The sequence below is a fragment of the Epinephelus fuscoguttatus genome, linkage group LG18 (genome assembly GCF_011397635.1).
Source record: "Epinephelus fuscoguttatus linkage group LG18, E.fuscoguttatus.final_Chr_v1".
Taxonomy (NCBI): domain Eukaryota; kingdom Metazoa; phylum Chordata; class Actinopteri; order Perciformes; family Serranidae; genus Epinephelus; species Epinephelus fuscoguttatus.
The window spans coordinates 37,152,599-37,176,504 of NC_064769.1; the positions used below are offsets into that span (position 1 = coordinate 37,152,599).

The 23,906-nt window shown below is 42.3% G+C and overlaps 1 protein-coding gene across 2 annotated transcripts; it reads left to right on the forward strand.

The window, feature by feature from the left end:
* The first annotated feature begins 617 nt into the window (after positions 1–617).
* Positions 618–23,617, forward strand: LOC125878679 (kinesin-like protein KIF2A). Of its 2 annotated transcripts, XM_049560060.1 has the most exons (21): positions 618–848; positions 1,713–1,807; positions 6,729–6,848; positions 7,365–7,419; positions 9,008–9,127; positions 11,018–11,118; positions 11,780–11,875; positions 12,862–12,916; positions 13,054–13,216; positions 14,997–15,087; positions 15,162–15,225; positions 15,318–15,409; positions 16,020–16,162; positions 16,270–16,474; positions 18,448–18,558; positions 18,637–18,704; positions 18,833–18,922; positions 19,222–19,366; positions 19,449–19,550; positions 20,546–20,681; positions 22,841–23,617. In XM_049560060.1, exons 1-21 carry the CDS (start codon positions 788–790, stop codon positions 22,924–22,926), a joined length of 2,199 nt encoding a protein of 732 aa, XP_049416017.1. In that variant the 5' UTR covers positions 618–787; the 3' UTR covers positions 22,927–23,617. The 2 variants fall into 2 exon arrangements, with proteins under 2 accessions (XP_049416017.1, XP_049416018.1); XM_049560061.1 differs by lacking the exon at positions 18,833–18,922.
* Positions 23,618–23,906: the final 289 nt, after the last annotated feature.

A 23,906-nucleotide genomic window follows, 5' to 3' on the forward strand; every position in this document is an offset into this window, starting at 1 on the left:
GCGCGATCGAGTGATATGCGTAGCTACTTTTAGAGCAACAAATCGTACCAGCGTACTTTGATGTCAAAATGCGTGCCTGGTACGCAAAATGCGTACAGGTTGGCAGGTCTGTAAATTACTCAGAACAACAGGGCCTTTTTTATTTGTCAAGTGATGGTGTGACGCCATCAGAAAATGGTATCATCCAGGCCTTTATACTGATACTACATTACATCTCAGAGGATTACTGTAATTTTCACTCTACTATATTTATTAAAAAGTTTTAGTTACATTTTCAGGTTGAGGTAATTAATACAAATTGTAAATCAACTGATACATTATGATGTATTATTAAGACAAAAATACCCAGCAATATAAAAGTAGTTAAATTAGCTCCATGTTGCTCGCATGCATTAACGCATCAATAATTAATATCCAGTTACATTATATATATTACAGTGAAATGGGACATTCTGGGTGATGAGTACTTTTACTTCTGGTACTTTATTTTATTTTTTTTTTTTTTTTACTGAAGGAGGATTGTGAATGCAGGACTTTTACTTGTAACAGAGTATTTTTACATTACGGTATTAGTACTTTTACTTCCTCCACCTCTGTCACTACAGAAGATGCTTCTTACTTCATCATCCGCGCATGCGCAGCAGCTCCCTCTCCTCTCCTCCTGCCTCTCCTATGACTGACCGCTAGTGACCTCAGTTTCTGCAGCAGCACACAACTTGAGACGGCACACACCCGCACACACACACACACACACACACACATACACAAAAAACCCACGCGAGGAGAGATGTCCGGTATATTCGGGAAGATCTTCGTGGGCATTTACGTGGAGATAAAACGGAGCGACGGTACGTAGCTAGCTGCACACACACTCACACTCACACACACATATAGACACACACTGACACCGCTCTCCATCTCCATCCGGCGGGTCCGGATGAGAGCAGCTAACGTTACCGCAGCGGTGTTTCTGCTAAGCTAACGAGCTGCTACATCATCGGGGTGTCGTGTTAAATACACGGTGGTGTCAGTGCACACACACACACACACACACACACACGTTGGTTAATGTCACGCTGCTGTCAGTGACACACCAGCCGGCCGGCAGCTGAAGGAGCGGGCTGCAGGAGCGGGCGGGTCCGTCCACCTGTGCCTCTGTCCGGCCATGATATAACGACACCTGCCTCGGCTATGGCTCCTCTGCACCACGGCTGAACCCCTCCAGCCTGCACGGTACACTCTCCACTGCATCACCCAGCAGTGGCCTGTGAATCCTGGGCTGATGGAGGGCTGCATGCATGGGGCCTCTCCCCCCTCTCACTGCCACTCAGATAACCTGCTTTAAAACAGCAACGGGCTCATTTTCACCACATAAGGCTGCTTAGAGTCCAATTAACAGCCAGGAAATGCAGCTGTTGAAGTTATGAATGACAGGAGCAAAGTCTTATCACCATCCATCATGAGCCACACCCATTAGCATCTCTGTATCCTTATTTTACTGTCTGCAGGAACCCAAAATGTCAGATTTTACATTATTTTATTACACAAAATGACCTGAAAATGATATATTCAGTTAGATATATGTCCAGCTCATGGCTCACTGGGTGTGTTAGAGTCTGGATCCTGTGATTTCAAGGCTAAAGCAGCATTCATACAGTCCCATGCAGCAGTGAGCAGGCCCAAGCATCTCTTTACGTCCTCTCTCACTGCAGGACGAATACACCAGGCGATGGTCACATCACTGCACGAGGACAATGACAGTGTGACAGTGGAGTGGATCGAGAATGGAGACACCAAAGGGAAAGAGGTGTGTAGCTCTCCTGACACTTAACTTCCTGTATTATGTCCTCTGAAAATGCTCTTAGGAAATTCTTTGTTCAGTGTCTGGAAAATAATTTGTCTTGCATTTAAACACATTAATACTGTTTTATAAGAAATACAACTGGGTCCAGTCAGATGTCTGAGAGGATACTCTAGATGTTTTAGTGGCCTCTGCATGAAGGCTTAGCTTTGTACATGGAGAACAAAACGCTGTACAATGCTTCAACCAGAGTGACGTCTGAAAGAGACAAAGATCCGTCTGAGCAACAGTTAAGAAAGATTACAGGAAATCAGCAGTGAAACTGGAAGTTCAGCATCAAAATGTGTGCTGAGTTAAACAGGATCCTGTTTCAGTGTCAAGTGCACAATAACGCCTCCGACAACCTGGAATTAAGAGGCAACATGTTGAGCTATTCTTAGGTTAGTCTAGAGTTAGCGCTGCTGGAATCTCAGCTCAACATATTTTGTGCTGACAAATCACAGTTTAAGCTTCTTCAATCTAATCGCTGAGTCGACTGCAGAGGCCCAAAGACAAATGGACCTAATCAATATTTAGAGCGCGGTTGCACTGTTGTCATTCAATAATGGTGTTTTTTGGGACCGGAAATTTGAGTTCATAGTTCAAATAAACACAAGAAGTTTGTGCTCTAGAGAAAGGATCAGCACTCAGTTAATAATCTCCTAAGCCCTATGATAAGCTAATATGGCAAGGCTTAACTATACAGACCAATGAGCAGTGATAACTAGCATGTCTTTGGGGTCATCAGGTGGGAACCTCCTTTCACCAGTGTTTCGTCTAGTTGGTCCCACGACACCTCCAGGAGGCTAGACAGTGATCTCTCCTTTACCTTACTTACACATGGCTTTCTCAGCCCAAACAGCACTGCCACCTTCAACAGCTCCGTTCATGCGAGCTCCAGGTAGAGACAGTGCTGATACTACCTTTCCTAGCACATTCACAATACTCTATCTCACATGCTACATAGCGTAACGCCAATATAAGCTAAAGTTAAAGGAGATAGGTTAACTCACAGGATCAGCAAACACACTCACCTTGCAGTATGGTCTCAAACAAAAGGGATTCAAATAGGCCACTCCCACACTTAAATAACCTTCCTCTTCCTGGATAAAGTGTTCTCAGTCATGCAACACTGCGAGGAAATCGACGAAAGAGAAGTTTGATTAATTTCATTCACCTTCTTTTGGAGCCAGAACTATTTCAAATGTCAATAATACTGTTTTTATCTTTCTTAAAATCAACTTTACTGAAGGAAAGAGAAATCAATATAACAGGTGATAACTCACTTTCGAACAGCAGTGTATGAGAGACACTCACGAGTAGCAAGAGGTGAACTACACACTATCAATTTTGTTTGTAAATGTCTACGAACTATAGTTAATGAGGAGTTAATACTGAACATGTGAAGACTTCCTTCCAATACTTTGCACCATTAAATCTTGAAATTGGATAACTTTTAATTTTGAACATGTTTAGATGATCTTTGTATCCACCTTCTTCCTGAAGGCACGGCTGTAGAAATGATTATGTGCCCAACTTCCTGTGAGATAGAGGAAGTAGCAGTGAGCTAGTTAGTCCCATAGACTGTCTGTGGTTAGTCCCAGTGGCTACTCTTGGTGGCTAACCGCCAACGCTGGTTCTTTTCCAAAGTAATTTGCCTTCAGTTCATCAAATACTGATTTATTTCTTAACAAATATTGAACCAATGTTAATTTTGCATTTTCTAAAATGTCTCTGCGGAGCTCTGGCACCTGTTGCACTGTCCGTGTCTGTAACGACTAACAACCAGTCTGAGCTACATCTTTGTCTTCAGGAACTGTGTGTTGAACATGTGACCAGAACAAAAAGGGATTGTTCCTGTTGCCATGGTTACCATTGATATGAGAAATAGAACCACGAGAGTTTAAATCAGAGTTAGCAGAAGAGAATGACACGTAGACTGACAGGTGCGTCACTCAGCGTCAGTACATGATATCTCTGTCTGACTTCAGTCTCAACCTATGAAATATGTATTTAGTCATCAGGGCTGAGAATGTGTCACTGATTTACTGTACTTCCTTTGTATCATATAAAATAAGTTATTTCTTTTACTCCTACTTTATATTACTATAACTGAAGTCTGCTGCTAAATTCAGCTTCATGTTTCACTCAGAACAGTTTTGAATAAATCAGACGTTAAAGCTGCAGTAGGTAGAAAGCCTGAAAACAGTTGATTTTTGAGTCTCATCTGAGTTAGGTTTCGTTCGTCTCCGCCCTGAGCCCGTCCTACCAGACGAGCAGGCGAGTATTTTATCCTACTTGGTTCTATTTCTCCCTTTCTGGGAGCCTTGGCTCTCCCTCACCGCGCAGCAGCCCACCTCATCCCTCCCTCGCGGATCCGCACATACTCCCGAGCCTCGGCTATCCCTCACCACACAGCAGCCTGCCCCGCACATACTCCCGAGGCTCAGCTCTCCCTCTCCGCGCAGCAGCCCTCCCCATCTCTCCCTCGCGGCCCCGCACATACTTCCGAGCCTCAGCTCTCCCTCACCACGCAGCAGCCTGCCCCGCACATACTCCCGAGACTCGGCTCTCCCTCTCCGCGGAGAGCCCTCGGCTCCGCTCCCCCAGCCGACCCTCGCGCCCTCCGGCCGGGCCTGACCCCACCTCTCCCTTCCCCTCTCTCCGGGGCTCCGGGGAACCGAGTTCTGTCTTCCTTTTTTTGGGTTGTTTAGCCGTGTAGGCAGTTGTAGCCAATGCTGGAATAGCTATTTTACCTGGTGCGCTGTTCGCCATTGCCGCTTGCTTCCCTTCTGCCGAACGCGCATATGCAGTAGAACAGCCAATAGAAACGCAGTGGTCTGAGCTGACCTTTGATTGGTTGATGCACATCGGCACGATACTGATTCTTTAGAGGCTGAACACAGAGCCATGGTGAGGTGCAGAAACCTATTGTTTGTCTCAGACCACTTGATTTACATTATGCTTAGAGGATATTATAAAATTTTTACTCAATTATACCAAAACAATGTTGCCTACTGGAGCTTTAACACAGACGAGCGGAGGATTAGCTGGGAAACATCACATTTATTCACTTTACATGGAGCTACAGTTAATACTGGATTATGTGTTAGCATCTCTTAATAAGTCATCAGAAATCATAAATCATCTTTAGAAGGAGCAGATGTTTCCTTAAGCTAGCTCGGGACATGTTAATGTTAATATTTTAACGGAGCAAGACGAGGTAATTGCTAGCGTGCTCGGTTGCTTTGAGATGGCTGTCAGAGATGGCAGAGGTGTCACATGATCCTGTTTGAGCTATAACAGGTGGTGTGTTCCACGTTTTATTTCCCAGTAGCTCTTGGAGAGAAGAATAGAGTTCTGTAAACAAACTGTCGCCATTGGAAATCGCCGCTTTTGGTTCAACAGAGGAAGTTGCGCCCGTAATTCACACAAGGCATCATGGGGGCTAGGACTAAGGTGGATATGCTTCTCTATTCCGTCTCTACGTCTGTAGGGAGTTGAAGTCATGACATCACTTCCTGTATAGCTTCTGTAACTCAATGCGATCTCTCATTCAGCTTCTCTTTCATTTCCATTTACGAAAAATAAGGCGTGTTCATGGAGTTTACTTTCCATACTCTAAGACAAATTAACCCCACTACATCAGTTTCTCCCAGCTAGCACTGGACGTCAACGTGGTGTCATGAAAACATTGGACTGTTATATTTAAAAGACATTGAATCCTGGTTGGAAGGAAAATCGGTTGACGATATTTTAAATGACTAACGACGTTAGAATTTAATGTAAGATAGGATAAGATAAACTTTACTGTACCAGACGGGAAATTTGTTTTGGGCACATAGTGCGACGTAGCTGCATGGCAAATACAACCATCATATACAATCAAGACGCACCGTAGACAACCATGTAGCACAGCAAGACAGATTTGAATAACGTGATTGTACAATCAGGACTACTGGGCGAAATAAATACATGAACTTTGTCGTAACAGGTAACACTGGCCCAGGAGATAATACTTAAAAGTGCAATAAAACTGTAGTGTAGAAAGTGCAAATAAAATACAGCAAGTAGTGCAAATGAAACTGTCCCAAATTAAAACTGACGTGCGAGTTAAAAACATACCAAAGTGTGCAACAGGTCAACAGTCACAATGTCTGGACGTTTCTGCAGACGTTGGGTTTTGTTCTTGTCGTTATTCTACATCAAGGTGACGCTGGCATGAGATGTTTGGAAGATGTTACATTTTCATTACTTAACACAACTCAAAACCAACAAAATCTCAACGTCATTTGTCGTCAGTGTTCTACGACAAATTGTTGTTGGTATTAGACGTTGTCTTGACATTGAATTTCGGTCACAACCTTAGTTCATCTAGATATCAACGTCTAACAATGTTTGAGGTCAGCTGGAAAGAAGTTGAAACCACCATGATCCAAACAAAGTTAAACTTGATGAGCACAGACAAAAAACTACAACTCCCAGGAAAAACTACAAACACAGCAACTCACCAACCCTGTCTCCAAGAGCAATATTTAAACTTTTTGGTTGTAATCTCCGTTCATGTCAGAACTAACCACAGTTGCTCGACTCGCTCATCGACTCGCCTCCTCTGTCGAGCCAAGACCTTCAGCCTGTGAATATGTAGGGTTTATGGGAAATGGTGTTCATTTAAAGGTCGCCAGAATACACAAATAATAAATTAACAAAGACATTGGATCTTTTTTAAAGAAACTACCATTCTTATCTAAACATATGAAGCAAGCTACAGGACATATGGTGGAGACAGCACTTTAGACTCTATCTACACTAGATCTTGAGCTCAGTGAGACTGTCTGATTAAATAAAGGTTATAATAATAATAATCTCTGTCTTGTGTCTTTCTCAGATCGATCTGGAGAGCGTCTTTGCTCTGAATCCAGATGTTGCTCCTGATGAGGAGATACCACAGAGCCCTGAGGCTCCTCTTCCTCCCTCCAGTGTTGCCAAAACCAGCAAACTCCCCAAGGTCTGCTCCCATCATTATCAATCCCTTTGTTCACTTATACTACACCTGATTTAAAGAGAACACAGTTTTAGTGATTAACAGATAATTGGTCTTTCAAACTTGGTGTGACACTACTAGAAATGGGACTTAATTGCAATTTGTTTTTCATATGAGGCTCCAAACTACCGAGCTCTATACAGATGCATATCTTCTTGCAGAGTAATAATCATAAGCACCACTATATTAAGGAGGAAACAGGTTTTTCAAATGTCTCACACCTTACTGTCACAAACGTAGCTTGAGTAAGTCTGGCAGTGTAAATTTAGCTGCTGTCATTAACAGGTGCTTTTCACAAATGCTTTTTTTTTTTTGTTACATGAAAATTGACTCAGCTAGACTTATCTTGAACTGTGTGTTGAGATCAGCCAATTAGATTTGTGCAAACTGCCCCAAAAATGTGACACATGCCCACTGTTGTAGGTCAGTGTCTAGTGCAGTTCTGTTAATGTTTATGGTTGTGTCTTTTTTTATGATCAGACTAAACGGATTACATCAATACCTAAGGCTGAGAATGCTCCACGAGAGAACAGAGGTAGGTTTGATTGAATTAAGAGGTGGAGGCTGTCACTGTGCGGTGCTGATGCAATGTGTCAAAAATCACACTCTTTCTCTGAGAGTCTTAGAGTCAGTGTGACTTAAACTTTCTGAGGGCATCATAATCTCTGACGTCCAACGCAAATTTATGTTGATAAATCCGCCTAAAGGTCATAGAATAAATACGCTCCTTCTGACTTCAGAACACATCCATGGGCACATTGCAAACACAAACTGTTAATAGATAAGTCAGCATACGAGATAGTGTCAATTTTCAAAAATGTCAACAAATGTAAGCTAAAGCTGTAGCCCATAGCAACCTGACTGACTCCACAGCTGTGTCTCGAGGCTTTAAAGGACGCAGCCTTCACGGTCTTTGTCGGCCACGTCCTTTAAAGGCCGCATCAGCCAAACCGAACGTTCTCCGAAATGGGACGGTTTCCGGTTGCATCACCAGTTGTTCTCGCCCCGACCCGTCAGCGTTCCTGTTACTTAGCAACCAGCTGTGCTTGACGAGAGAAGCTAACTAGCAATGTCGGTTAGCATCACTAACATCACATACGTTAGTCTGTTATTTGAACAAAACTTTTACGTTTGAAGGTCTCTTGTGCTTAATCACATTTGAATTGTTGGTTCTTCGAGTGAATTGAAACCCAGTATTTAAAATTAAAATTCAAAAGCGTAATCTGGTGTCACTGCTGCCGCTGGTGTGTCAGACGCCATGATGAAAACAAGCCAATTGTCACTAACACGCAATGCATCTTGGGATAGGCTGGGGCACGAAGGATTCATCAGTTGGCCGCATTTGAAGGAGCCTTCGAAATGGGACGGCCTTGGTCGCGCTGATGTGACACATTAGGTCTTCAAACTGAGACACAGCTCATGTTGACATTATACTTCTTGTTTACATCCCTCACACTATGGTAAATGTAGTTCTAAAAGTAAGAGCATGAATACTCCCCAAATAGAAGTAATAAATGATTATTATTTATCTGTTTTCATTTGTACTATCAAGACTTTTTGACATTACTGACACTCAGACTGTCTCACCAACACGGTTCTTGTCCCTGAAACACCTATCCTTTATCTTTGAAACTTTCTGCAACACAGTACAGAGAGTTGAATGAATTTTCATTTTTAATGCTCAAAGCTTTGAAAGATGACAAACAAGTCCTTCTAGAAACAATGTCTTTGTTACTCTGGATTATGCACAGATCTCACTGTAAACATCTTTCAGTAAATGTTCATGATCGTTTTTTGATTTAACATTTGGTCATAAAATGTCAAATAGTAATAAAACAAATGTCCATCATGACTTCACAGAGCCCAGGGGGATGCTTAACGTCTTGTTTTGTCTGAGTACAACCCAAATAGCTTCAGTTCACTATCAAAGAGGATTAAAACCAACATAAAATATTCACATTTCAGAAAGTGAAATGAGCAATTTTTCCCCCATTTTGCTTAAAGTATTAAAGAACTGACTGACTGATTGCATGAGTAGATACCAGTAAATAAGTCTGTCTGTTTGTTTAATCATTTTGCACACATGCATGAGTATTATCTCGGACTGTCTGTGTGCTCCTCAGCTGCAGCAGTGGGAACCACCCGGGCCCGTCCCAGCCAGCACAGCCAAGCTGCAGAGCCACCTCCCCCAGCCATCGCTCCCCCGACTGCACTAAACCAGTCGATGCTACAGCAGCAGAACGGTAACACACTGCCTCTCCATCTGGATCAGACCTTTTAGAGGTTGTTCAAGTCCACACACCTCAGTTTTATAATCTCTGATGAACTTAAAGGTAGTGTCCAACACCCAGTATGTGTTGTTATTTTCTGGTGCAGGGTAACGTTGCAGAGGCCACAACCAGTGATGTCATGCTCCAACACAGCTGTGAGAGCCTCAAAGGCTCTTTCACAGTCGCTCACTGGCTTGGCTTCTGGACTTGGACTCATACTACAGCACTTGTTTTGGTTTTCAGCTGTGGCTGTTGGAATTACCATAAATTTATAAATGTTCACCACCGTGGAAATAAAATCTTCAGATGTAACACTCAAACCAGGGTATGAAATTAACAAAATATTTTGGGGGCAGTTTTGGCCCCCACAGTTTAAAAAATGGGGGCATTTTCAAAATGTTTGGGGGCCATCAAAAAATTGTAATTATGTTCTAACAATAAGCACATGAAAAGCAAAACCAACTAAGATAGTGTCTTCACTCTTCAGTAGAAACCACAATAAATAAAATAAATAATGGGTTACATAAAGTTATGGTTGCAAAATATCACTCAGATTTCCTATAATTCAGCCAGTTTAAATGTGATGATTTAAGCATTAATCTACTGATAGCAGTACTAATGTTTCACCACATTACAGTTACTTTTACTGTTAAAAAGGCCAAATTACTATAAATTCCTTAGATGCAATCCTGGAAGTAAGTTAATTTAAAATTTAACATTCATTCTACCTTAATTTTTCATTAATTTGTCATTGTGTAGACACAGATCACCCAAGAAATGGTTAATTTATACTTATGGTACAGCAAAGCCCCCTCCCCTTCTCTGTCAGATTACTCTCACGTAATCAGTGCAATCTCGTTGATTATGTCTGGAAAATGAGTTGTAGCCGTGACGGTAAATTAATTTAATGAAAATAAAATTATACTTCTCATACTAATTATACTACTCAGATTGTAATACTGTTAAAAATATAAATACATATAGTTGTTTCGAAAACTTGGGGGCAATTTTGGCCCCTGGAACATGGCTTTTGGGGGCATTCTTGGATAAATTGCGGGCCAAATGGCCCGTGGCCCTTGCTAATTTCTGACACTGACTCAAACTGACGTGACATGTGGAGAGCTGCAGATTTACATTCAGGGATAAGATGAAAATCTTATCCTATCTAAGGATGCTCTCACACCTAACCTATGTGGTCAGGTTAAAACTGACTTGGGTCGTCTGCACGGTTAGCGTGGTTCTTTTGGGCTGGTGTTAAAGCTGTCAATCGAACCCTGGTGCTGACCCAACAACCGCAAACCAAAACCAAAAAGGTGGGTCTCGGTCTGCTTCAAAACAGACACTGGTGAGGTTCGTTTGTGGTGTCAAAGAAAACGAACTACACACATGACAGCAGATATGTGATATTAGGCTGCTGTCAGCCTAGAGTTGGTTGGTGTTCTCACGGCAGCATTTACAAGAGGACCAGATCAAATGCCTTGTGTGAGAAAGCTGCTCTTGATTGGTCAGAATTTCCATGTGTGGCAGGTGTGATTGCTGTGTTCACACCTGCCCAAATGAACCACACTGAGGGGGCAAATGAACTTGAGTTTGATTGAACTGAACCAAAAAAGGCAGCTAAACCAATCGTCAAATCTGTCCGCGATCTAAGAATTGACCCTGATAATGCCATGTATATCCCATAAACTATTAATGCTAATGCACCCTAAAGCCTGATATGTTCTTCCTCCATGCCACAGACTATCACTGTTTTCCAAAAACTATTGATAACAGTGATGTAAGAAATGCTCCGATGCTCTAGGGAAATATTTTTGGTTGTTACCTGTAATTATTTAGATTATTATTATTTTCCCTCCTTTGCAGCACGGAGGAAATCCAACTGTGTGAAGGAAGTGGAGAAACTGCAGGAGAAACGCGAGAAGAGGCGACTTCAGCAACAAGAGCTCAGAGAGAAGAGAGCACAAGTGAGGAGCAAACACACACACACACACACACACACACACACATATACTATATACACAAACACACACACTATATACATGTACAGTATACACACAGTGTCTGGTTAATAGCTGACTTTGACCACCAAAATCGAATTATCATTTCATTTCATTGTTTAGTCAACGTGAACGTTTGTGCCAAAGTTGAAGAAATGTTCTCAAGGCGTTCTTCAGACATTTCATTCACAAGAAGGAGACAGATGAGGTCACATAGACTTGACCTTTGACAACTAAAAACTAATCAGTTCATTGCTGAGTCCAAGTGGACGTTTGTGCCAAATCTGAAGAAATTTCCTTCAGGCGTTCTTGAGATATTGTGTTCACTCAGATGGGACAGATGGACGCAAGTACAAACAACCCAAAAATGTAATGTACATAATGTAATCTTAACTAATGAAATGTATGACGTTAAGCAAAAATATAGTGGTTCAGGTCTCTTGAAAATTTTAAGGCACAATGTAAATATTACGACACAATTTCCAAAGAAAGAATTTATTTATTTATTTATTTTAAATTTTCATTAGAATAAACGCATGTATGCTTCTCTGCTGTACCCATATGGATATGTAAAATATACAAAGTTGTTCCATTTGATGTGATACTTTTGTTTTTTGTTCACTTTCAGGAGGTGGATGTGAATTTACCAAACTATGAAATCATGTGTATGATCAGAGACTTCAGAGCCAGTCTGGACTACAGGCCTTTAACCAGTAATGATCTGGTGAGTCTGGTTTAGAGCTGTGTTTCTGTACTTAGTGTAACATACTGAAAATCTCCCAGAAAGGCTCAGTGGCACAGTAAACTGTTAAAACAAGTGTCTCTTTAAATTAGAGAAAATCGATTATTGTGTCGACTAAAACCAGACTTTCAAAACATGTTAGTCTAACTAAAATCACACTAAATCGGATTTCTCAAAATCAGACTAACACATCGTCAAATTCCTCCTGCATGTATACAGACAATCAGACCCAAACTGGCCGAGGCGCTCTGAGCATGCTCCACAGTTTCCGCCCCGGGCTTTGACCCTGAAGTCCAATAGCATTAAATGTGTAAGAGAAGAAGCAGCCGGTAACAACATGGAGAAATCTACATCCAGAGCCGTGACTTTTTGGACGGACCAAATGTACAGAGCTGTAAAGTTGTCCACCATGGTAGCAGTTAGCAGCTAGCTAACCGTAGCTAACTTGTTTGTCCATTGTTTGGTCTGTGACGTAATAGGTCAACAGGAAAAAGGTCCAATACTAACAAGCTGAAAGGGGGCATATCTCCACCTATCGTAGAGGAGTTGCACATACTTGGCTCAATAAATGGATTTGTTGTTGCCCCTTAAACTCTAATCACTACAGTCTTGTGCTGCATAATCAAACATTAAACTTACGTAACTTTATTTTAAATTGTAATTTGAGATCCCAACATTTCCAAATATACCACGTGTCAGGGTGAATCCTGTGAACATATAGAATGATGCACAAGACATCTAGAAGATTTATTAAAACACATCAGGGCTTTAATAGTCACTCACTGCAAACAATATGTAATAAACTTTATATTCCAACTTTAAAGCTACTTATGGAGAAATCAAAAGGGTTTAAATGTCTTATCAGAGGCTCTTTACAGTGTCTGCAGTGTAATATCTAGTACAATAGAGGCCTGCATGACTGAGAAATGATGCAAAGTAAGATTCATCTGTACCTTCTGATGTTTCAGATCGAGGAGCACAGGATATGTGTGTGTGTGCGTGCACGTCCTCTCAATAAAAAAGGTGAGCTTTGTACAGGGCGGTGGGTGTCTTTAGACAAGAATGAAACAAAATTCACCTCATGTCTCTGTAACTGCAGTTTTCTCTGCAGTCGTGAACAAACAATAGGAACTCTTAAGTCTCTGTCTGTGTCTCTGTAGAGCTGTCGATGAAGGATTTGGATGTGATCACCATTCCCAGTAAGGACGTGGTGATGGTCCACGAGCCCAAGCAGAAGGTGGATCTGACTCGCTACCTGGAGAACCAAACTTTCCGATTCGACTACGCCTTCGATGAGAACTCCACCAATGAAATGGTTTACAGGTAATGGGTTTTTCTATGGAACAATATGAAAATAAAATCTGACATCATGAATCAATTTTGAATAAAATTTCATATTTTATAAAATAACAATGAAGTCCTATAAAACTCTGTTTTGCATTACAGCTCCAGTGTTTCCCCTTTATGTAATTAGCAGCTGCTGTGCCGCTGCTAAATGATTAGCGCCACTGCTTCGGTATTTAAAAATCTCCCCATACACAGTTAATTCATTATCTCTACTTTCCACAGCCAGAGTCAGAGACGAGGAGCAAGGATCACAAATTAAACAGCTGCAGATAAGGGTGCTCTGATCGAGTGCTGTTGTCTGATATCCGTTCTAAATAGTCTGAAGGCCGATCAGAAGAGACGATCAGATGACACAGTTTCTCTTTGCACCGCTAAAATAAATTCACTGGTCTCGCAGTCTCGCACAACTGTAGCTGACACGTGTTCACTGCTGACTTGATGTCCATCTGCTTCTGACTGCGTGTAGTGCTTGTGTAAATAAGATATTGCACGTAAATGTTGCTTGTCATTATTGGAAATTACAGTTTTCAATCAGGAGAGAATCCAGTGTAGGTTTTTAGTCCCAAGTTGTTGTTTTTTTTGCAGATTTACTAACATTTCATGATGAGACCAACTGTCTCTCTCCTCACTCCCCACGCACACACCACACTGAAAGCTTCTCTAAAGGCTGCAACGAGCCAAAAAATGTTGTTTGTAGTTTTACCTTTCAACAACTTCATCCTCTACTCAGTTAATCCACAAGCAAACTGCCCGACTCTGGGGCTGCACATCTTCAGCAACACACCGGCTAAATTATGGAGGTAACGGCAGTGCTGCGCTAAGCCTCTCCAAAGTGACAATAACATTGTTTATTGCAATGATTCCTGGACATATTGTCAAACAAAAGTAGCTGTGACAGAGCTAGTTTTGATGTTAACAGCCATTTGTTTTTACAAGCAGTGTCAGGGTGCTTTCACACCTGCCCTGTTTGGTTCAGTTCAATCACACTCAAGTCCGTTTGCCCCCTCGGTGCGGTTCGTTTGGGCAGGTGTGAACACAGCAATCACACTCAGGTGTGAACACAGCAAAACAACCGGACCGAGACCTTCTTGAAGAGGTGGTCTCAGTCCGGTTACAAACGAACTCTGGTGCGGTTGGTTTGTGGTGAGAAGGTGTTCCGACCTGGATGTGAAGCAACTGCAGTCACATGACACATTGTTTGGGTTAAACATGAGCATGTTACAGTCCTGGAGGATTATTAATGTGCACCTCCTCCTGTACTGCCTTAATATGCACATTCAGCACATCCAATGCATCAAAACATTGTTTTCTAGTTGGAGCCGCGTTTGCCTCGTTTTCAAACTGTATGCTTTGACTAAAATGAACAATGACAGCAATATAGTCCACGATGAGCAGCGCTAAAATCAACCTGCGTAGTTGTCCCTCCATTGTGACATTAGAAAGTGTCACATTTATCTTGCAAGTGTACTCTTCTTCAACGTTTGCTTTACTTCCTGGATTTTTCCCACATGGAAATTCTGACCAATCAAGAGCAGCTTTCTCACACAAGGCATTTGATCTGGTCCTCTTGTAAATGCTGCCGAGAGAACACGAACCAACGAACAAAACTTTTGCAATTCAGCACCAAAAAAAAATCCAAAGGGGAAACACTGAACACTGTAAATTATTCCAGAAGTTATTCATGTGATTATTTCCAGAATTATTTATTTAAATTTGAACACTTTCTGCTTGCTAGTAATCTCGCCTCTGCTCTCAGGTTCACAGCTCAGCCGCTGGTTGAAACCATTTTTGAGCGTGGGATGGCGACCTGCTTTGCATATGGACAAACTGGAAGTGGAAAAACACATGTGAGTACTCTGATTTTAAACCAGTTTATGTTTTAGTGCACTTATCCTGTTTTAACTCATGTCTGCTTTTATAGACGATGGGAGGCGACTTTTCAGGAAAGAACCAGGACTGCTCTAAAGGGATCTATGCACTGTCCGGTTAGTTCCTCCCATACAGCACCTCTCTATCTCCACTGCTGGTTACTGCATCTGACTGAACTCAAGACTCTCTTCTTTCTGTCCTTGTGCAGCCAGAGACGTCTTTCTCATGATAAAGAAGCCAAATTACAAGAAGATGGATCTCCAAATCTTTGCTACGTTCTTTGAGATTTACAGTGGCAAGGTAAGTGTCATTAAACACGAGATTAGTAATGACTTTATTCAAGAAGAGCACTGAGTTTGTGTTGCCTCTTAAACGTTGATGCAAATGTTCATGGTCCCTTGTAACAAGCATCTCAAGGCAGGAAATCAGTCCTGACTGCCCAAAAAAATCTCAGTGATTTGTTGTACTTTATGGTTCAAGAGTGAAAGCATTTTCTTAATTTTCTAAATTACTGGTGTCTCTGCTGATATTTAGGAGCACTGCAGAGGTCTCCTAAGAGGATGGTGTTGAGGCAGAGACTGTGTGTGGGAGGAGAGATGATTTGGGAATGCTTCAGCTTACTAAAAGCCTGACTGACCTTGTACAGGATGTAAATTAGATGCATGCTGTCAAGGTCTTTGCAGCGTATGCGCTTTTTGGTCAGAAAATCCAGCTCTGCAACAATGATGATTTGGGTGTGTCACAACCGACAGTGTCAGCAGTAATAAATGAATCTTTGATCAGGCTTACGGCGCAGATTCATTCACTCATCCCCACAACTGTGTGTGAAACATTACAGAAGCCTTGATAGTAAAGCTGTAATGACTTCAGATGAAACACTGAACCAGTTTGTGTGTCTGTTTTCATAAAGGTGTTTGACCTGCTGAACCGCAAAGCCAAGCTGCGTGTCCTTGAGGACGGGAAGCAGCAGGTGCAGGTGGTGGGGCTGCAGGAGAGGGAGGTGAAGTGCACAGAGGACGTCCTCAAACTCATCGAAGTGGGAAACAGCTGCAGGTGGGAGATGAATGTTTTAACAGCAGCAAGAGCAGAAGTTTGTTCTGGAAAGTTTATACTGGTCCTTGAGGATAAGCTTAATGTGTCTGCCTCTGTGTTTCCTTCAGGACTTCTGGTCAGACCTCGGCCAATGCTCACTCTTCTCGGAGCCACGCTGTCTTCCAGATCATTCTCCGTCGGCGGGGAAAGATGCACGGAAAGTTCTCCCTTATTGATCTGGCGGGTAACGAGAGAGGAGCGGACACATCCAGCGCTGACCGTCAGACTCGCCTTGAAGGAGCTGAGATCAACAAGAGCCTGCTGGCACTAAAGGTCTCCTCCTGAGTTCTTAAAGATATCCTGTGCATCAGGGGCTTTACTGTAAGGGATGAGTCAGAGGGGATGTTTGGGTTGTGGGGTGTGGCAGTTACTCTGACTCAAAACACCAGTGTGACACTCAGTTTACATGCACAGTTAAGTCAAGCTACTCACCGCGGCCATTTAACTGGACTCTGTCCTTGTCCTAGTATACAAGCATGGGAGGAGAATCCATTTATTGAGCAAAGTGTGTCCGACTCCGCTACGATAGGTGGAGATATGCCCCCTTTCAGTCAGACTAACATGTTTTTAAAGTCCGGTTTTAGTCAGACTAACAAAATAAATCAATTGTCTCTAATGTCATGTAAACGCTCTGACTGGTTATGACACATTCAGAATATTATTAATTTAACGCCCGTCCTCCACAGCCTGGGTATGAAATCAGACATATTAAATCACACAACAAAAGACTAAAATGCTTGAAAAACTATATTTGCAGCCAGGAAATAAATGTTTGCAGTGTGCACTCAAGAAATCGGCAGTACAATGCAGAGGGAGTTTGGAGATCTTGAATTGGTCTGTTGTTGGCACACGAGGATTTAACAAAGATGAATTTACATTTTTCCCATGGGAGCAGAGGCTGGTGGTTTTCATCTTTTAAAAATCTTAAAGTCCAGTAAAAACATTTAGCCTTCGAGCATCAAGGCATCAATGACTATGCTAACAACACTCAACAGGATGTATGGGTCGTGTTCCTTAGCAAAAGCAGGTAAAATTCTCTCTTACATTATAGTGTTACTGTGCAGATTTACAAAGGCTCAGACACACCAAAACAACATCAAAGAACTAGTGACAAAGCAGGCCAACTGTTGTGTCGCCTTGTGTTGCCCGTGTCTCTGCCAAAAAGTTGCACTTAAACACACCGCAAAGACTACAGGCAACGAGCATGTACGCTCTCTGAGACAGGGAATATCTCTCCACACCAGCAGGCAGCTATAGTCTGTCGTCGTCATTCATAAAGGGAAACTGGAAGACCAGCTGGATGGATTAAAGATGCTATTTAGCCAGTTAGCACATTAACAACACAACCCCATGCTGAAAGAACAAATGATATTCACTGTGCGCTTGCCATTTATGCTCAAGGGCTAAAAATTAACTTTACCTAATATAACAAGCTTGATTTGATCTCACTTCCTCTTGACTTTAGCAGTTTGTTTACTTTCCTCACTTCAGTTCCTCTTTTCCTGCACTGAGCTGAAGTGCCAATCAGAATGATTTCTCTCACCAGCAAGCTCCGCCTGTTCCCATGTTGATTTGACATGCTGAAACAGCAAAAAAAAAAAAAAGCAGCCGACAAGGGCCGACTAGTGCCATTAGTGCAGGACAAACCACAAAGACGAGGGTTACAGACACTCACCGATGGCCAACAGGCAGCCCAGTGTGTCAGGGCCACCACAGTAAGAGTGGTCTATTCGTCTACACAGGGCCAAAGCAATGACTATTATACATCTATATCACTCACAGCTACATGTTGTGTGTTTGAGGGTTTCCTTCAGATACTGTGTCTGACTGCAGCAGACAGAATGACGTCTGCAGCCTCTCATGTGCAGTAAGGATGCAACAAATTACTTTATTTCAAATAATACATCAGTTATCTATAGAATAATCATTTAATGTATAAAATGTCTAGAAATGGTGCCAAGGAATGGAAACACCAACTCAAATAGCCCAAGGTGACATCATCAAGTTGCAGGTGTTTTCTCCAACCAACAGTCTGACTCCACAACCACAAGATATTTAATTTGATACGATATCAAACAGAGAAAATCAGCAAATCTTCATATTTGAGAAGCTGGAACCAGACAATATCTTAAATGTTTCTTCAAAATACAATGAAGTGACTTATTGTTCTGATATTAATGTGCTGTGCATTTATAACTTCTCCATCTACTCAGCCACTGATGGTGTTCCTCTCTGTGTGTCTGCAGGAGTGTATTCGAGCGCTGGGCAGGAACAAACCTCACACTCCATTTAGAGCCAGCAAGTTAACCCAAGTCCTGAGGGACTCGTTCATCGGAGAGAACTCCAGAACATGCATGGTAAGACAGAAGCAGAGCTGCGTGTATTACTGCACCTCCTGTGGACGGATCTAACTCTCTTGATGTTTCCCTGCACAGATTGCAACCATCTCTCCTGGGATGGCGTCATGTGAAAACACCTTGAACACGCTGAGATACGCCAACAGGTACGTCAGACTGTTCTGTGCTGTGATACAAAAATCTGATGTCAATGTGAGAGTGGTTACACAACATGACATGAGCCTCTCTTGTCTTCTTCTTGGTTCTGTGTTTCTCCCTCCTGCCATGTCTCCAGAGTAAAGGAGTTTGGGATCAGTCCCTCAGATATTCCCTTCTCTCAGAGCGGGGGAGGAGGGAGTCGCTCTGAGCTCTCCCCTACTTATGAGTACGATCAATTTACTTCATCTCTCATCACTTCTCTCCACAGCGCCCACCATACTGGCTTGTGACATCACCCACACTACCCATTAACAACCACTTTTTGTTGCTTCCTGTCCACTCAGAAGTTTCCCACAGTCACGTAGAGCTACAGGATTAATTTCTCCTAAACCTGCATGGAGTCTTTTGTTTCCATGTACTGAGCATTGTCACCAGCAACATATCTGCATGTTGCATGCAACAACCACCTGTCTTGCTCCATCAGACACCTCAGCAGTAGTTACAACAGTCGTATTGTTATTTCAGGGTGAAGGAGCTTACCGTGGACCCTGCAGCAGCGATGGACATCCGTCAGGGAGGACACATCAACCAGCTGGAGGTGCTGGAGGCTCAGTGGGGAGTCGGGAGTTCTCCGCAGAGAGACGATCTGAAGCTGCTCTGTGAACAGAACGTAAGACAAACACAGATACTCACTGACTGAGCGTGTGTAAGTGTCAGTGATGTGAAAGCAAAAATGGCCGTTGTCTCTGCAGGAGGAGGAGGTTTCCCCACAGCTCTTTACTTTCCATGAGGCCGTCTCTCAGCTGGTGGAGATGGAGGAGCAGGTTCTGGAGGACCACAGGGCCGTTTTCCAGGTACAGTAGAGCCTTCAGTGTGCAAATACATTTATCAAAATGTGTAAGAATCCTGACAGATGCTGAACGAACCAAGAACTCATAGATCAGTGCAGACTGTTCTGCTTTCTTCCTGCTTTAACCACATCAAATGTTGATTTTTACTTCTCATTTCGGGGGCCTTCACATCAGGGACCCAGGCCCAGATCTGAGTACACCTGACGCCAAAGTCCACTTTATTTGATTAGTGTGAACAGTGTGAGCCATACTGGGGCATGGCACGCTGATCCATGTCCGAGTCCGGAGCAGAGCTTTGCCTTGCTGCTTCACCTGATAGTCCCCAGGGCAGCAGGGTCCATCTGTGGCTGCATTTTTTAAAACTGTAGCATGACTTAAATGTCACGTAGATGATGACGCCATTGTACCCAGATACAGAACAACATTACTAATGAGCTGAGCGGCAGAGGAGTGGAGAAGGGGTGCAATCGGGCATGGTATGAATCAAACATACCTAATATTAAATTGCCACTGAATGCATCTACAGAGTGCAGGTTATTTCATTAAAATTCTTAATTTACATATTTAAGCATTTCATAACTGCTGCTAATTTAAGTATTTAGTTTTACCTTGACTGCACCACAAACAGACTTGGTATGCAGACATCTACAGACCCAGTCTCCAACAAAATAACACCAATCTGCATTTTTTAATTTCAGTACAATTTAACACCAAAATGCCACACACACAAAAAGACAAATTGAATTTCAAGCTCGGGAGAATACCAAACTGTCTGGTCACAGCCACAAAAAATGAACCCAAATAATTATTACTAAAAAACAGGCCTTCAAAATGAGATGCACGCAGCCTGTTTCCCTCAAGCGGACCAATTCTAATGTCCATTTTAGTTTAAATCTTAAGGCTGATGTTAGTTTCCATTTTCTTTATGAGTCTCCAGTCTTACATTATAAAGTTAGAACAACACAGGAGGTGTTTAAACTGCAGTGTTGTCTTTACAGGAGTCGATCCGCTGGCTGGAAGATGAGAAGGTGCTTTTGGAAATGACGGAGGAGGTGGACTACGATGTCGAGTCTTTCGCAACTCAACTAGAACAAATCCTGGATCAGAAGATCGACATCCTCACTGAGCTGAGAGGTGAAAAATCATTTGAGCTACACCTTTACTTCACTTTGTCTTGTCCGACCATCAGTCTTACTAATACATAACAATTATTGACATTATTAAGAGGAAAAGCAGCAGATCTTCACATCTGTGAAGCTGGAACCATGAAATATTTGGGATTTCTGTTTGAAGGTCCAGTGTGTAGAATTTAGGGGGATATATTGGCAGAAATGGAATAAAATATAATACGTTTTCTTTAGTGTGTAATCACCTGAAAATCAGTCACCACAGTTAGCAGCCCCTGCACAAAGACTACGGATGGGTACCACAAACTGGTACTAAACAGTCCCTGGGGCCGATTATTAAAGACAGTAGTAGGCCCGTTTCCACTGAAGAAGTTCCTGGTACTATTTGGGGGGCAGGAACTTTACAGGAACGTCCTCTCGCTCGGCCCTCTCAACCGCCGTGTCTCCACTGAGAGAGCGGAGTAGGAGGAAGGCTCCTGTAAAGTTACCGGGCTCTGGATGTGACGTAATCGGTACGCGACCATTTTGACCGGGGCGACACGGCAAAGAAACAAACAAAGAACAACAAAGAAGAAGAAGCAGAATCTTACGACTCCTTTTAAAAATGCGACTCCTCGTCTGCTGAGTTTTAAAAATGCCAGCTATTTTGCCGCCTTTTGTTGACGTCACCGCCTTGAGTATATCCAATCAGCACCCAGTAATCCCCAAGCCCCAGCCAGGAGTTTCTCGGGGCCGTTCTGAGTACCTACTCCGAGGCAGGGACTAGTTTAGCCCCTGTAAAAGTTACGGAACTCTGTCCTTCGGGGGTAGTTCCTGCGGTGGAGACATGCACCAACGACCCCGGCCCGTAAAATTACCCCAAAGTTCCTGCGGTGGAAATGGGCCTATTGATAAGCTCCGACGTTAACGGTTCTGCTGTTGGTACTGGAGAAATTCAGGAGATATATTTCTTGTTCATTTGGGTTACATAAACATGATCTGTACAGTTTTTATCTCCCCAACTCAGTTTTTAATTTGCAATAAGATAAAGACATTTGTCACTGATGCATTTTTGCTGTTCAATCCAGAGGCGAGAGCTCTGCCTGCTGCATGTGCGAGGGGCGGGGCCAGCCTGCTCTCAGTGACAATGGCAAAGAGAGCATAACGCTCCAAAGTGTAGTTATACTTCACAAGAGTTGATGTGAGGGCAGAAACACGAGCAATCTTTCACAACATCTACCGAAAGTGCGTCACATGCAGGCGGAGAAATGCACCGTTTTCAACTGCCTAGCTTGTAGTTCATCTCCTGTTGCCCCATCAGCGTCAGGTATGTTATAGTTTATAATAGTAATTCATTCAGGTTGCTGAGGTTTCTAGCATTTTTTCCTTGTTAAAGGGTTTTTTTGAGGGAGAGGAGTTTTTCCTTCTCTGTTGTGAGAGTCCAAAGGATGTTGTATGCTGTAAATACTGCTCTAACATACACAGAAAATGAAGCGATTTTATTTCTTTTCGTATTTTGTTTCATTTGTTTCTCTTAAAAAACCCCAAAAGAACTGATAAGAATACCATTAAAGTACTGGAAGCGGGAAGAGTAGTAGTGTTATTAAAATCTTAAAAGATACCCATCCTTAGCAACGACCCAAACAGCATCGGAAAACCTACTATGACCACAATAACTATCATTTTTATCACGTGAAACTGCTTTATTTAGTGTTGTTACTGATTTAAATCACCAGGCCCATTTGTTTTGTAGAGTAATAGACCTCTGCAGATAATGCAGCTCCCGTTAAAAACCTCCTGAACGATGAACACTGAAGGAATCTTAACCAGGAGTTCACACTTAGCATACAGGAGAAGTTTCAGCTGGTTGCAATCTGCAGTCCTCGCCTCTATATCTACTAAATCCTACACACTGCTCTTTTAAAAACGACTAAACAACTAAAAGATCGTCAGAAATATTACTTGTAATTTTCTTATGTTTCTTAATTTGTAAAGTAACTAGGAGCTAATTAACTGCAGTGGAGTAAGAAGTATAATAATTCCCTCAGAGATGTTCAGTAGATGTAGGAGTTGGCATGAGACGAAAATAGTAAAGTACCTAAAATGTTCTATATAAGTGCAGTACTTGGGTACTTGTTATCATTCCACCTCTGGTAACCTGTGCTGTGACATTCTCTCTTCTTTCAGATAAAGTCAAGTCTTTCCGTTCTGCGCTGCAGGAAGAGGAGCAGGCTAGCCAACAGATAACCCCGAAGAGGCCTCGTGCACTATAGACACACATAAGATGTTTCACTGTAATACTGACTTGAGAAAGGTGAAGGCCTGCCGCTGAGGAGGTCCAGAGCTGATTTGGCTCGGCTGTGATTTTACAACTTACTGTCTTCTGTGCGTTTGGTCTCTCCTCAACCCCTTTGCTGTACAGGCTGCCGTCGCTTCCCATCATGCATCCGTCCATCTGTCAAACCAAAGAGCAGGCCGTCGTTGCTCTTCCATCCTCCTGTGAAGTGTATTTACAAGGTTTTGTATGTGTGATAAGTCACAAGTGCTTCATTTTAAAAACAAAAAAAAAAAGGTGAATATTTGTTTTAAATACATTTTTATAGAGTGGAATCATAGCTTCTCCTCACTTTGGCCAGTTTTATAAACAACTTTTGCCATTTTGTGCAATATTTGGGAGGATTTTCTTCCTGTTTGTCCCCTTGTTTCAACTCAGGGGTGAACAGGGCATGTGCAGTTTGTGTGTAAAATGAGCCACTGTGTGTTTGTGTTGATACTGTATGTAATATATGTCTGACTGAGAGGAAGCTTCGAACACAGAACTAACCTTGCATTACATTTATTGACCTAATGGGGGCACTATAATCAAAGACAAAGCAGTTGATTTCAGAGCGTGCCGCACCACCATTACTGAAACAGTAATTTTTCATTTGCCAAAATAAAGAAACTCTACTTCTTGTTGCTGTACTCGTTTTTATTTATTCTGTGGAAACTTAATTTAAACATGTTTAGACTGTAGAAATGGAAGCTCCTTTAGTTTGAGTGTGTGTAGCGAAGTTTACATCAGAGTTTGGAGGTGGGCAGATATGTATAAGTATTTTGTGATTTTTTATTTCTACATAGAGATTTTTTCTAAAAATAACGAGAAGGAGGAAGAGAGACTGCAAGTAGGGTGAATAAAGAAATATAGCTATTTCTGCATTACAGAGGCACATATTAAGTATTTTTACAGTATTTTCTTCTTTTCTCTCTTTTT